Genomic DNA, 12,893 nt, shown 5'->3' on the forward strand with positions numbered 1-12,893 from the left:
GGCCCGGAGAAAGGAGGCCCCAGCCATCCCTGCCTCTAGGAGACTGGTCCCCCCTCTACCCTGCCCTCTGGGGTCCTCCCTGGAGCTTTTTCTGGGCTCTGTCCACTACAGGCCCAGGCATTTCATCCCCATCTGATGGATAGACTTGTAAGGCAACACATCACAGTAATGGAACTGTTAGCCCTGACCTTTGCTTCAGTTTTCTTTAGAAAAGTGCATGAGTGCAGCTTTCCCCTCGTTCTCCATTTTTCTCACCGGGCCCCAGTCCCTGAGGATCCTCCCCACCTCCCAGTAAAGAGACAAAACATCTTCAGAAACAACTTGTCTTTGCGAGAATCTCGAGTTCCTAATGCTTCCGGCCTGGGGTGGGCTGAACAGTGCAAATATTCCAGGAAGACAGACGAGGAAGGCCAACCAGGGCCAGTGTTGGGGAGAAGGGGGCGGGCGCTGTGGGTGGACCAGTGAGACGCCCTAACTATACCTCGCCCTGCGGTCCCTTAGCAACCACGGGGCTCACACTGACTGCATGGACCTGTCGGGATGCATCTCAAAAGGTGGCTGCTTGTCCTCAGTGTAGTCTGGCTGGGTGAGTGGGAGGCTGGTCAGCACCAGTGGGCTGTGAGGGGCACTGTGACCAGCCCAGCTGCCCAGAAGCAGAGGGTGGCAGCTGGGTCCGGGGCCACTCTGGCTTGGGAACAAATTCAGAGCAGACCCGATGCCCTGACTTTCCTGCTACCTGCCTCAGAGGCCACCTGTACTCTGCGGTCATGAGCCTTGGGTTTCCGGCCCAGCACTGCTCGCCAGCCTCGCTTAGTCTCTCTGAGCCTGGTTTTCTGTCAACAGGGCCCCTTCCCTGCAGGGTCGTGGTGAGGAATAGAGACAGTGCAGCTGAAGCGTGTGGCACTCGGAGCAGGCTCTTAGCAAACAGTAGCTATGCTGGAAGTGGGAGGAGACAGGACCGGAGTCAAAGCTCCAAAATCTCCGCAGAGCATCCCCCGCCTCCTTACAGGGAGCCGGCGGCCTTGCTCCGCAGGAAGTGCCAGCGGAGGGCCGCCCCTGTCTGGTTTGCAGCAACTCGGTACCAGCTGTTCAGTATCAGCTCCCTCACTGCCAGGAAACTGCCTCCCCGTGGCAATGACAACTGTCCAAAGCAGAGAGTCTGCACAAAACCTCTTTTCAGACAAAAACGGCTACAGAGCACCCGTGGTCTCGCCGTTTCTGACGGAGACCACCCCAAAGTCCCTCCTCTCTCTCCTCACTGCCTCCCTCTGGCCCACCGCACTCAGGTTACAACCCAGGATCCCCCTCCCTCTTCAGGTCTGGGAGCCAGTCCTTGCCCAGCGCTGAGGCGGCTACCGATTCTCTACAGAGACAGCCTCACCACAGAGGGAAGAGGACAGGGGACTGGAGAACAGAAGAGACTAGTTCTCCAAAGCCGGTACTGACGTGTGACCCCTGGCCCGTGCAGCGGCGACCTCCTCCCTGCACCTCTGCCCTCCCCGCCCTACTGGGATGGTCCCCAGAGGGCTGCAGCCAGAGCTGGAGGGACTGGCGCTGCCCCACAGACCCCGCCCAGGTAACCCCTGGAGTACATCGACGCTCTCTTCCTTGCTGCAGCCTTCAGTCTGGTGGTTCCCTCTGTTCACAGACGAGGGGGAGCAAGTTCAGAGCTGGGTGCTTGTGCAAGGTCAGGCAGCAAACGCTGCCCAGGCCTCGGTTTCCTGGTGTCAGATGGGTCGTGGAGAGGATTTAGAGAAGCTGCTCTCTGAGCCGTCTGTTGACTGACTGCCTTGGACAACAGACGCTTGGGAAGTGCTGAAAGCATGTACAGCCAACAGCAGCAGCCGATGGGGCCAGGAGCCTGGGGGAGCTGGCCTGGCGGGCCCCAGGCCAACACCCCACCCTTCAGAGGGAAGGTTCCTTTCCAGTTGCTATTTCAGGTCCTGGGCTTTCTTCGGGGCTATGAGTTTGAGACAGGTCCCAGCATAATGCAGGCAACTGGAAATTTGCTGTTACATTTTGCTTGAGGAAAAAGGACTTGTGGCCATGGTCAACAGTGGGGTGATTGCAGGGGGAAGGGGTGCAAGGGGGATAAACAGGAATAGAAAACAATACGATAAAAATAAATGGATTTGCTGTTCTAGAAGGGAGTGTCCATGGAGCCAAGGCACTACCCCTCGGAAGAGAAGTGCAGAATGGGTAGCATTCTGGGGACGAGGGAATGGGCAGATGGGTAGCAGCACTGGGGACAAGGCACTCGACACCAGCAGGATTAGGTCAGCAGAGGGCTCTGAGCACGCACCTGCATAGGGAGGAGCTGACTGAGAAGGGAGGTCAAGGCCAATGCCGGAGCTCCAACCCAGGAGTGGAATGAGACTCTGCTGAAGATGCCCAGGAGAGACCCACCCACCAAACTCACAGGCATTCCCTCCAGCTCTCAGTTTCCCCGGGGGACTGCTCTCAGTTTCTGGGGGACTTGGTTTGTCCGAGGAAGAGGTAGGGTAAGTGAGGGGGAGGCAGACAAGACAGGGGACCCCGTTCCCATTGGCTGAGACGGCCTCACACTCATAAAGCACCCTCTCTGTGCCAGGGAAAGCACTGGACTCTTTCACAAATGCCACTCCCCCCTCAGAGCAATCCCAGAAAGAGGGCCTCACTGTCCGCATCTGACAGGTGAGGAAGCCGAGACCCAGCAAGGCAGAGACACCCTCCAGATGGCCCAGGAAGCGGCACAGCTGGGACTGGCGTCCAGAATGCGATTCTAGTGCTCGCATGTGCCACGTGTGTCCTCTCCCCCACTGGCACCCCGCCCCCACCCCAAACTTCGCTGTGCCTGGAGAAGCAGAGATCCAGCTGGGCATGAAAACAGCATGGTCTGTGCGTGGCAGGCTCCTCAGTGCACTTGACAGACTGACCCCTCTGTGACCGGCCACCTGCTGGCCCAGCACCGAGCACAGGCTGGGACCATAAATCAGGGCCTGTCATGTGGCAGGGACAGGGACAGAACTCGTAACAGGTCTGTTTCCTATGCTAAGAGGCCAGGTGGCCTCCAGCTGTCCCCTGGGAGCAGTGTCAGAATACGGCCTCCAGGGACTCACAGGACGGGATGCTTTCAGGGGAGCAACTGGCAGCAGCAGCCCCGTCCCACTGCAACCTTGCTCAGGTTTGGGGTGGGGGTGGGGAGTGGGGGGGCACAAGCAGGAAGAACGGATCCCTGAGGAGAAGGGCGGAGCAGGAGCAGTGCTGATGTGGCCGCGCTCTCTGCAGCCAGCTCTGCTCCGGGCAAAAAGGCTGGGTCTGCTTACAGCTAACATCTTTCCTTCATTTACTACAAACAACCGGTCACTTCAACTTTGAGGGGGGAAAACAGCCTGTGGATGGGACCACAGATTCCAAGCAGGTCATGCAAAGACTCCAAACACAGAGGCTCCCCAATACCCAGCCTTGTCCACCACACCCTGGCCAGGCAGGAAAGGAACAAAAAAGCCCAGGGGTTGTGGAGAATTCTTCCTGGGAGAAGGTGAACTGGGGCTGGGCTCTGGACCCCTCAGGAGCAAGAGGCTGTGGGACTGGGCTGGAAACTTCACCCCAGGAGGCTAACCCTCTGGGCAGGACCCTCCCCCACCCAGCTGCTGGCTGCTCCTCCCTTCCGAGCTGCCTGGCACAGAGAGGGGGGCCCTGTTCCTCCCCACGTCCCTTCCCATGATTCGGAGGCGGCAGATGCTGCTGCCCCTTCTGGGCCCCTTCCCCTTCATACTGCCCTCAGGCTGGACATCTCCGACATCTCTGTCCTCGTCTTCTCAGCTTCTGTCCTCGACTGGCAGCACTCTTGGCTGGGTTGGTGCAAGAGCAGGAGAGCCGCTGGCCCAGCCTCCAGCTGGAGCTGGCTGCGAGTGGGCTGAGGTGTGGGGGCAGGGGCTCCGGGCGATGTGAAAGAATGGATCTTTGTGGGCAGGGACCCTTTCCTGGTAGCTCACCCACCTCCAGCCAAAACTACTGTACGATGGAGGACAAAGGGGTGAAGGAGCACGGAGCTGGGGGCCTCACTTGGAGCCGGGAGCCGAGTGGTCGGCATGGAGGAAGGTGGCAGTGGTATAGTTTTGGAAGAGAGGCTGTAGGAACATTCCGATGGTGCCAAAGACACAGACGAAGACAAAGATCCAAAGGAACAGGCGGTCGATCACCATGGCAACATACTTCCAGTCCTCACTCACCTGGATGGGAGACAAATGATGCCCAGGTGTATCAGTCACATGATGCAGGATAGGAGTGAGGTGACTACAAGCAGGTCACACCTTACACACACACATCACTCTCTCCCTCTATGACCCTAGAGTGACCTTTCCAAAGCATGGTTTCAATCCTCCAGTGGCCCCACTGCCTCCAGGACCTCTTCCAACTCGCAGATCTGGAATCAAGACCCTGCCGTGACAATGCGTGCCTACCCCACCCTCTTCCGTGCTGGAACCCACATTCACCAAACCGCACATGTCCTCTTGGGTCTCTGTGCCTTTGGGTTTCTTTTCTGTCTAGAATTCTGGTCCTCCCTCTCTATGCTTGCTGAACTCCTGTACGTCCTCCAGAGCCCAAATCAAATGTTACCTCCTCTATGAAGGCTTTCTTGATGCCCCTGCTCAGAACGAACCATTGTCCCTTCCGAGTTCCTTCAGCACTGCACACACAACTCTATCACAGTATTTTCACTGCACTGTGCCATCACTTCGATTTGTATGTCTGCCCTCCACCCCCAGCTCCTAAACTTCAGGGACCCATCAAATTCACCTTTGTAATTGCAGCACCTGGAACACAGAGAGCCAGTAAATGGGTCTTGAATTAGTGAATGAATGGCTCTCTCTGCTCCGCATGTGACTGCCGGGGAGCCCCATCCAAAGGCTCCATCTGAGCGTGCAGGCCCCAGGGGATGAAGACTGGGTCCCAGATGTGAACAGTTCAGTCAAAAAGACTGACTTCTGCAGGTTCCAGGGGGAGTGCTGGCTCCACTAAGAGCTGCTCCGCTCCGGCCTGACCCTGGGCCTGGTACACACGCTCACCTGCAGCCTGGCCAGCGGGGGGCGGGGAGGAGGCTGCGCACCTTCATTTCGTCAGCAACTGAATAATGCTTCATGTGTGTGGCATGTGTGCCTCCTAGGTACCTGGCACCATGCTGGCACGGGGGATACAAAGAGAGCAAAACAAAAAAACATATCCTATGGTTTGCGGTCCACTGAGGTATGGGATGGGCTCAAAATGAGTAAAAACAAAAGAAGTACACAGGTTGCTTATAAGGAAACAGTAGGCTGAGACAGAGAAGTGGAGGGGATGATGTGATTTACAGTGTGGTCTGGGAAGGCCTCTTTGAGGAGGTGACATCTTCAGTAAGAGGTTATAGGTGAGGAGCCAGCTGTGGCAGGAATAAACCAAAGAAAGGAGCAACCAGGCAAAGCTGAACTCGGGGACCTTCAGCCAGCCTGCACCCTTCCAGAGGGTTTACGCCAGGAAGGACCAAGCTGAGGACTGCCCCAGGCCACACCGAAGAGGCAGGGCAACCAAACACAATTCAAGTCCATGGACTGGTGTGAGGGCAATGCTACCAAGGGCATCACGGAAAAGTTAGAAAAGTTGAATCTGGACTTTAGATACTGTACTGATGCTAAATTTCACCCATTGGGCCATTGAACCTGGTTTATGCAAGGCAGTGTCCCTGTTCTTAGGAGAGACAGGCCATAGTGCTCGGGATAAAGGGTCACCATGTCCACAACTTAAACAGAATATTGAAAGTTATTCATGATAATAATTTTTTAAAGGAAAAAGGGGCATTCCAAGCAAAAAGACCAATCTGTGCAAATGTCTTGAGGCAGGAAAGGGCTTAGCTTGCTTAGAAAAATCAATCAGATAAGCCAGTGAGCTGAGCAAGGAGGAGAAGGCACAAGGTGGCAGGGGCGGTGAGGAGGGGGCACTGTCTTTGGATGGAGAAGCACAGGAGCTAAACCCAGGACACCAGTACAAGTCTCTGCTCTGGCTGGGGCAAGAGCTGACGGAGGCCTACAGCCAGGGACAGCGTAGAGACGGTGCAGAAAGAGTGAAGCCGAGGATTATGTTGGAGGTTTGTGCTCATAGGTCAAGACTTCTGAGAATCTGGACGGTGAGGCAGGTGAGAGTTAAAAGTCGGGACTCACTCAAGGTTTTTAGTCCAAACCCTCCTGCAGAAGGTGATGATTCCATTTACTAAAAGACAGATGAGGAGTAGGTGGGGATGTATGTTAATCACTCAGTTTGGGAATGTGAAGTCTGAGATGCCTCTGAAGCATCCAAGTAGGTCACTGCATCATCAGCACCCAGCTCAGAGAATGCACATGACGGGAGCGGACTGCAGCAGAGGAGGCGGAGGCGGAGAGGAATGGCTGAGCCCCGCACCTCCACTCCCACCCGTGCCTCTCCCACTTGGCCTCTGCTGGCTCTGAGGCTTTCACCCCCACCCTCCAGCCTGGGTAGCCCCCCTTTCTCCATCAGCACCCACAAAAACGCCAGGTTCTAAAGTCCTCCTCCTTCTCCCTCCAAACAGTAGGGTAGAGAACTCACCCTTCCTCACCCCCAAAAGGAAATGGCAGCTACCCAGCAGAAACATCACTGGTCACCATGGCAACAGCTGGCAGCAGCCAGGAGCTAGCCAGGTACTGGAGACAGAGCTCCGGGGTGGGCCGGGCCAGCCACAACCCAAAGTGGGGGCACGTCAACTCTCTGTACCTGGTTCCAGATGCAGAAATCAGGGGAGTCCCCTTCTGAAGAACTGCCATAGAAAACACCTGCTGTGCAGAAATGTGGGGGACAGGTCTCGGAAGCCCTAGCCTCCACCTGCCTTCACTCCCATAAATATTTCACAAGGCCCAGGCCCCATGAGAGCAAAAATAGTATATTGATTTGGCACGGTCCCCCCTCCACCAGCGGGCTCTTGGAAACTCTTAACCACCCCCCCCCACAACACACACACCCTTTGCACTTCCCTCAATTTCACCCCCTGGGGGGCACACAAAGGACTCAGTGGTGGTTGGTGCTGAGAGCTGAAAACTAACAACTTGGACTTGGGAATGCAAGAGGTGGGTAGGAACTCTGCGGACACGGCCACAGGCCAACTGCAAACGCAGAAGAGCCTCCTCCCCTTCCTGGCCACCCTCCTGACACTAACAATGCCCCAGATGGGGCATCTTCACCCTGGCTGCTAGTCCTCAGAANACACACACCCTTTGCACTCCCCTCAATTTCACCCCCTGGGGGGCACACAAAGGACTCAGTGGTGGTTGGTGCTGAGAGCTAAAAACTAACAACTTGGACTTGGGAATGCAAGAGGTGGGTAGGAACTCTGCGGACACGGCCACAGGCCAACTGCAAACGCAGAAGAGCCTCCTCCCCTTCCTGGCCACCCTCCTGACACTAACAATGCCCCAGATGGGGCATCTTCACCCTGGCTGCTAGTCCTCAGAAAGCCACAAGTTCAACCTGTGGGGACTCCAACTGAGGCGGTGCCGCCTCCTGGAAGACAACTGCAAACCTCGGCCGGCACCCAGGCCTACAGCCCCAGGCGGACGCACGTGTCCTTCACCTAGCCCTTTTCGCTTTGCACGCTGCTGCCATGCAGATGCTTTCCACTGCAGCCCCGCATCTCACGTCCCGTGACCGCGCGCTGCACTCACGCTTTGGTCGTCGTCCTCGCTGCGCATGTGGTCTGCGATGAAGCACACACCGTCCACCGCCTCCTGGAGGCTACAGCCACACGGCCCTCCCAAGCGCCCCCGGACAGCTGCAGGCGTGGGCTCTGCCCCAAAGGCCTCAGCCAAGCCCTGGACTGATGCACGGTTGACAAAGCATGTGCAGGAGTCGGCCCCAGGGGCTTCGCGGAAGAAGAGGGCCCTGGGGCCCTCACGCTCTCGCTGGCGCCGCCGAAGGCGCAGGCGTTGGCGAGCGCAGTGGTGGCGCGGCTGCCGCATGAAGAGTAGCGTGGGCAGCTTCTCCAGGAAGACGACCTTGACCCAGGGCGCCATGGTGTGTGTGGTGGGCGAGCGGTGGTGCACGTTGAGCACACACACACTGGTGACGATGGAGAAGGTGACAAGCACCATGGTGAACATGAGGTACTTGCCAACAAGCGGCACGTCGAGGGACGTGGGCGGCACGATCTTGGAGATGAGCAGCAGGAAGACGGTGAGCGCCAGCAGCACAGAGATGCACAGCGTCATCTTCTCGCCACAGTCGGACGGCAGGTAGAAGACAAGGATGGCCAGTGAGGTGATGAGCACACAGGGGATGATGAGGTTGATGGTGTAGAACAGTGGCTTGCGGCGGATGATGAAGTCGTAGGTGATGTCCACGTAAGTGGAGTCCTCCGGGTTCTCATTGCGCCGGCCCGGCAGTGCCACGATGTCCCACTCGCCACTGGGTGTGAAGTCGTCCAGGCTGGCCACGTCGCTCTTGAGCACCAGGTCGATCTCTGTGCGGTCGTAGGTCCATGAGCGGAACTTCATAGTACAGTTTTGCTGGTCGAATGGGAAGTGCTTAACTTCAATCTTGCAGGCGCTCTTGTAGATGGCAGGGGGCAGCCAGAAGATACTGCCATCGTAGGAGACCACGGCGTTGGAATAGAAGGACACCTCATACATGCCGTCAGCACTGTGGAGAGTGAGCAGTTAGCTCTGGCCTCAACCTTCCCCGCCCCCACCTACCAACCCAGCCCTGACCAGGAGGAGAGGGAAGCCAAAGGGAACTACTGGAGGGGAGACCCCAGTCTGCAGGGAGCCATCTGGAGTCCAGGGAGGTGGAGTGGGGCCTGAGCCAGAACAGTGTCTGGGCGGGTTTGTGGGGAGAAGAGGTGTTCTGCTCAGAACTGTGAGGCCCCTCAGGGACGAACGAGTGAGAGGTCTGGCTGTGCCCTGTCCCGCACTATGGAAGCTGTTTGTTTCACATAAGGGTGGAGAAGTTGGGGGAGCCAGCGAGGCCAGAGTGAGGCACCTCAAGCAATGGTCTGGGACAGAGGCAGGTGGGAGCAGGAGATGGTCCCAGTAACTTGGAGGTAAAAGGACTATTTCAGGAGAGGGCATAGCACCTGGAGAAGAGAGTGAGACCCCCAGGTCCTCCCATCCTGCCTAAGCCTCCAGGAAAGCCTACTCTTGAATTGGTTTAGGCCCTGGAGGCTGCCAGTCCTTGCTCACATCCCACAGCAGCTCCAAACACTGAGACTCCAAACAGCTGGGCAGGGGCTGACGATGGGCTGCATTACCTTGGCCATCCACATTATACCTCACTGGTCTGGGTCTGTCTGTCTGGGTAGCGACCGCATCGGTGCCGAGGGAAAGACTCTTCTCTGCACCCAGCAGGAGCTCAGTTACCTTCCCCAAGACCTCTCCCTTCTCTGAGTGCTCCCATGGTCCCCCCAGCCTTCCCACTGCTCTGAGGTCACCTACTTGTTGTACAGGACCACATCTGGGAGCCAGATGTGTTTGGAAGGGAGTCGAACTTTCTTCATGTTGTCAAACTCCTCAGGCTTCCAAGTGAGGCGATAGTCCTCCCATTCCTGGGAAAGCGAGAGAGGGGGGCAGCACAGTCTCTGCCCTGGGAGGGGCCCAAAGTTAAGGGCAGTGACAAGAGAGGGCCCATCTGGCTTTTCAAGCCACCACCTTCCCACAGTGACTACTCTGCCCAGCAAATGTGGCTCATAAAATACATCCTCATTTAAACTGCACAGCTAAGCCAAGACATTAGAATCTACATTTTACAAAAGGGAAAATGGATCTCGCAGAGTTTAACAGGTTTGAGTCATAGAGCTGGTGAGTGGAAGAACCAAGATTCAGATCCAGTTATTCAGGACACCAAAGTTTGTACACTTCTGCCTCTCTTCAGGAGATTAAAAGAGGGGAAAACACCCAAAAAGAAAAAAGAAGAAAAGAAAAAGGATGAAAGAGAAGACCAGGGGTGTGGGCAAGAAGAGCGCCTACCTGGGTGAGCCAGACGTTGGTGGTCATGATCTGCTCCCGCTCATGCTGCAGGAAGGGGGAGAAAGAAGAGACGCTGCTGCAGAGGCCTCCCCGCCGCGGGCCCAGCAAGGCCGCCGCGGGCTCCCCCCAACTCCCAGGCTGTGGGACTCCAGAGGAGTAAGCACCACTACGAACACATTCTGGCTGTGTTGAGTTGGGTACTTGGGCGGAGAGTTTGGGAGCGCACTCACCACACTGATGAGCTGGGCCAGTGAGACCATAAGCTGTACAGTCACCAGCTCAGAGCCATTGGTGGCTGGTCGGATAAGCTTGTTGTAGCGGGAAGGATCCAGGAGATGTTCCACCAGCCGCTCCTCTGTATCCGTACCCCAGACTCCTGGGCAGGGGGTTGAGGGGCAAGAGGTAAGGAAGTACGCGGAAAAGGCCCATCCACACTAGGCAAGGGGGTCAATCCCGGCCCAAACAAGAGGCTGTAGCTTCCCAATGTTCCATCCCTAAGGGATACATCAAAATGCTTCGGTTCCCAGTGGAGGCGCCTCATGGAGAAACCCTTCCCTGAGGGCCCCAAGTTGCCCAGACAGCCCCACACCAATGTCTCTGGCCCAAGAAGCCGTTCTGTAAAGATTAGCGGAGACCTGCTCTTCCTCTAAGGTCTCAGTGGGAGGCTGCAAGAGACATTCATATTTCCAGAGCTTCTCCTAAAAGATGCCTACAATTCAGAGAAGGTTATTCATGTCCCACCGCACACCCCTTCCCGAGTCAGTGTTCATCTACGCACGCAAGTCACATTACATTCCTCCACATGTAACTGTGGCTGTGACCCCACCCCCATCCTCAGAGGTACTGGGTTGGAGTAGAACCGTTGGAATTTCTAAGCTGGGGGTCAGGGTGCATATTTAGTCCCAAGTTTCAAATATACAGGATCCCACACCCCAGGAGATGACAGGCAGGTGTAGAAGTCTCATTAGGTTGTACATTCCCTTTGCACCTGCTCTCCACACACTCCATCTCTGCACAAACACACCCCATCCCCTCAGAGAGGTCCCCCGTGGGCCCCAGCCTGGCAGAGCTCATTCCCTTCCGAGTCTCCTGTCCCACCCTATGAGACGGTGGAAAAGTCACTTCTCTCTGCCTCCTTCCTTGCCACTGTGGAGTGATCAGAATCAAGAGCCCAAGGTGGCAGGCAGGAAATGACGGAGAGTCAAGGGAGGGTGCTGAACCAGGTAGATGTCTTGATACAATGTTTCACACGAAGTCAGTGGCATCTCAGCGGCAGACACTGCCCTCCTGACGACCTAGAAAGCCTGGGGAGATTACCTCCCTCCTTCCTTTGTGTGCCCAAGCTCCCCACCCACCCCTGCCCAGGTTTCTGTCGCTTCCTTACATCACTACTCCTCCCAGTTCAGTCTCCCGGGGTTCCCTGCAGGCCCGAAGGTCCCTCCCCGAACTCCCAGCAGACTCCCCCACCTCTAGGAATCCCTTCCTTCCATCTGGGAGCCTGACTGGGCGAGACAGAGCGCGACGCTCTGCCATTACCTGAGCACAGCTGGAGGAGGCCGAAGCCGAGGAGCAGCGCCATGGAGCCGGGGCGCCAGGCCATGCTGCGGGCATAGCTCGCCGCCTCGCGCAGACCGGCCAGGGGCGCCGCGGCGGGTGCTGTCCGCGGTGCTGAAGCCGCGCCCGCGCCCGGCTGGGGCCTGGGCCTTGGGCGGACGCCGCGGCGACTGTGGGGCACAGGGACTGCGCTGCGAGAAGGGACCGGCTTCTCGCGGTCCGGTCCGATGGCGGAGGCTCTTCTGGCCGCTGGTCCGGGGAGTGCAGGCGGGACGGCGAGGGGAGGAGTCTCCACCCGGAGGCGGAAGCGCTGGCCCGGGAACCGGGGTCTCCGGGTGGGACGCTCTGAGCCGGTCCTGCCAAGCTAGGTGCTCGGGAGGCCAAAGCAGACGGCCGGACGGGCGGCGGCGGCGGCGTTCTGGAGCCCCGAGGTCGGGCCGGGCCTGCAGGCTGTTTGAGAAGAGGCGGGAGACAAACGGGTCGGGACCCGCTCCGTCCGGGGGGCGCGGGCCAGCCTGAGGGGGTGCAAGTCGGAGGTTCTGGGGTCCCGCCCTTCTTTTTTCTCTGACCAAACCCAGATGATCCTGCCTCCTGGGAAGGCCGAGGTTGCTCCAGAGAAAATGCCCCTGGGGAAGAGACAGGGGGCTGTGCGTTTGCTATTTTAAGAAAACAACTTTGGAGTCTGGGAACAGGCCCCCTCACCTGTCCCGTTCTCTACCTCCCTCCATAAATCCCCGAAAAGGCCAAGCTTTCTGTCCTCCCCCAAGTGAGTGGTCTAAGGTGAGGACTTCCGGACATCGTCTGAATAGGTAGGTGACCTTGAAGGTCCTGAAGGGTGGGAGGGTAAGTGGCCTTTCTCACCTCATTCCTCTCTACTCCAGTGTTTGGCTTCTGTGTGACAAAGCGGATCAGAGGACCATTTCACAGAGGCCAGCCCAAGAATGAAGCTAACACAAAGGAGAGCAAAATGAGACAGAGAAAGAGGTGTCAAAATTCAATGACATCTTTGATCTTGAAAGCCCTGAACTTTTAGCTTGTGAGCCAATAAAGGCTTCCCTTTTTTCTTAGGTGGATTTTTGTCACTTTCAACCAAAAGATTCCTGACTGAAGCAGCCTTATCATACATCAAGGCTCTGTCTTATTCCATCTCTGCCTACTTCTTCAACCTCATCTGGGCCACTACCCCCAGCTCCACACTTCAAATATTGGCAGTGTCTCTATGATCCTTGAACATTCTGTCCCTTCCATCCTCCACACTTCATGGGCCTTTAAACATGTAGTTCCCTTGGCTTTTTTGTTACCCATTTCCCCCTCAACTACCTTTTACTTGACTTTGAACATCTGGCAGCAATGTCA

The 12,893-nt window shown here is 56.9% G+C and overlaps 1 protein-coding gene across 1 annotated transcript; it reads right to left on the reverse strand.

The window, feature by feature from the left end:
- Positions 1-313: 313 nt before the first annotated feature.
- Positions 314-12,015, reverse strand: CHRNB2 (cholinergic receptor nicotinic beta 2 subunit). The gene is made up of 6 exons (XM_037050644.1): positions 11,520-12,015; positions 10,214-10,359; positions 9,984-10,028; positions 9,453-9,562; positions 7,689-8,661; positions 314-4,214 (listed from the first exon to the last, which is right to left on the reverse strand). Exons 1-6 carry the CDS (start codon positions 11,581-11,583, stop codon positions 4,044-4,046), a joined length of 1,509 nt encoding a protein of 502 aa, XP_036906539.1. The 5' UTR covers positions 11,584-12,015; the 3' UTR covers positions 314-4,043.
- Positions 12,016-12,893: the final 878 nt, after the last annotated feature.

Source organism: Sturnira hondurensis, unplaced genomic scaffold (genome assembly GCF_014824575.4).
Source record: "Sturnira hondurensis isolate 20B ecotype Veracruz unplaced genomic scaffold, ASM1482457v3 Scaffold0006829, whole genome shotgun sequence".
Lineage (NCBI taxonomy): Eukaryota > Metazoa > Chordata > Mammalia > Chiroptera > Phyllostomidae > Sturnira > Sturnira hondurensis.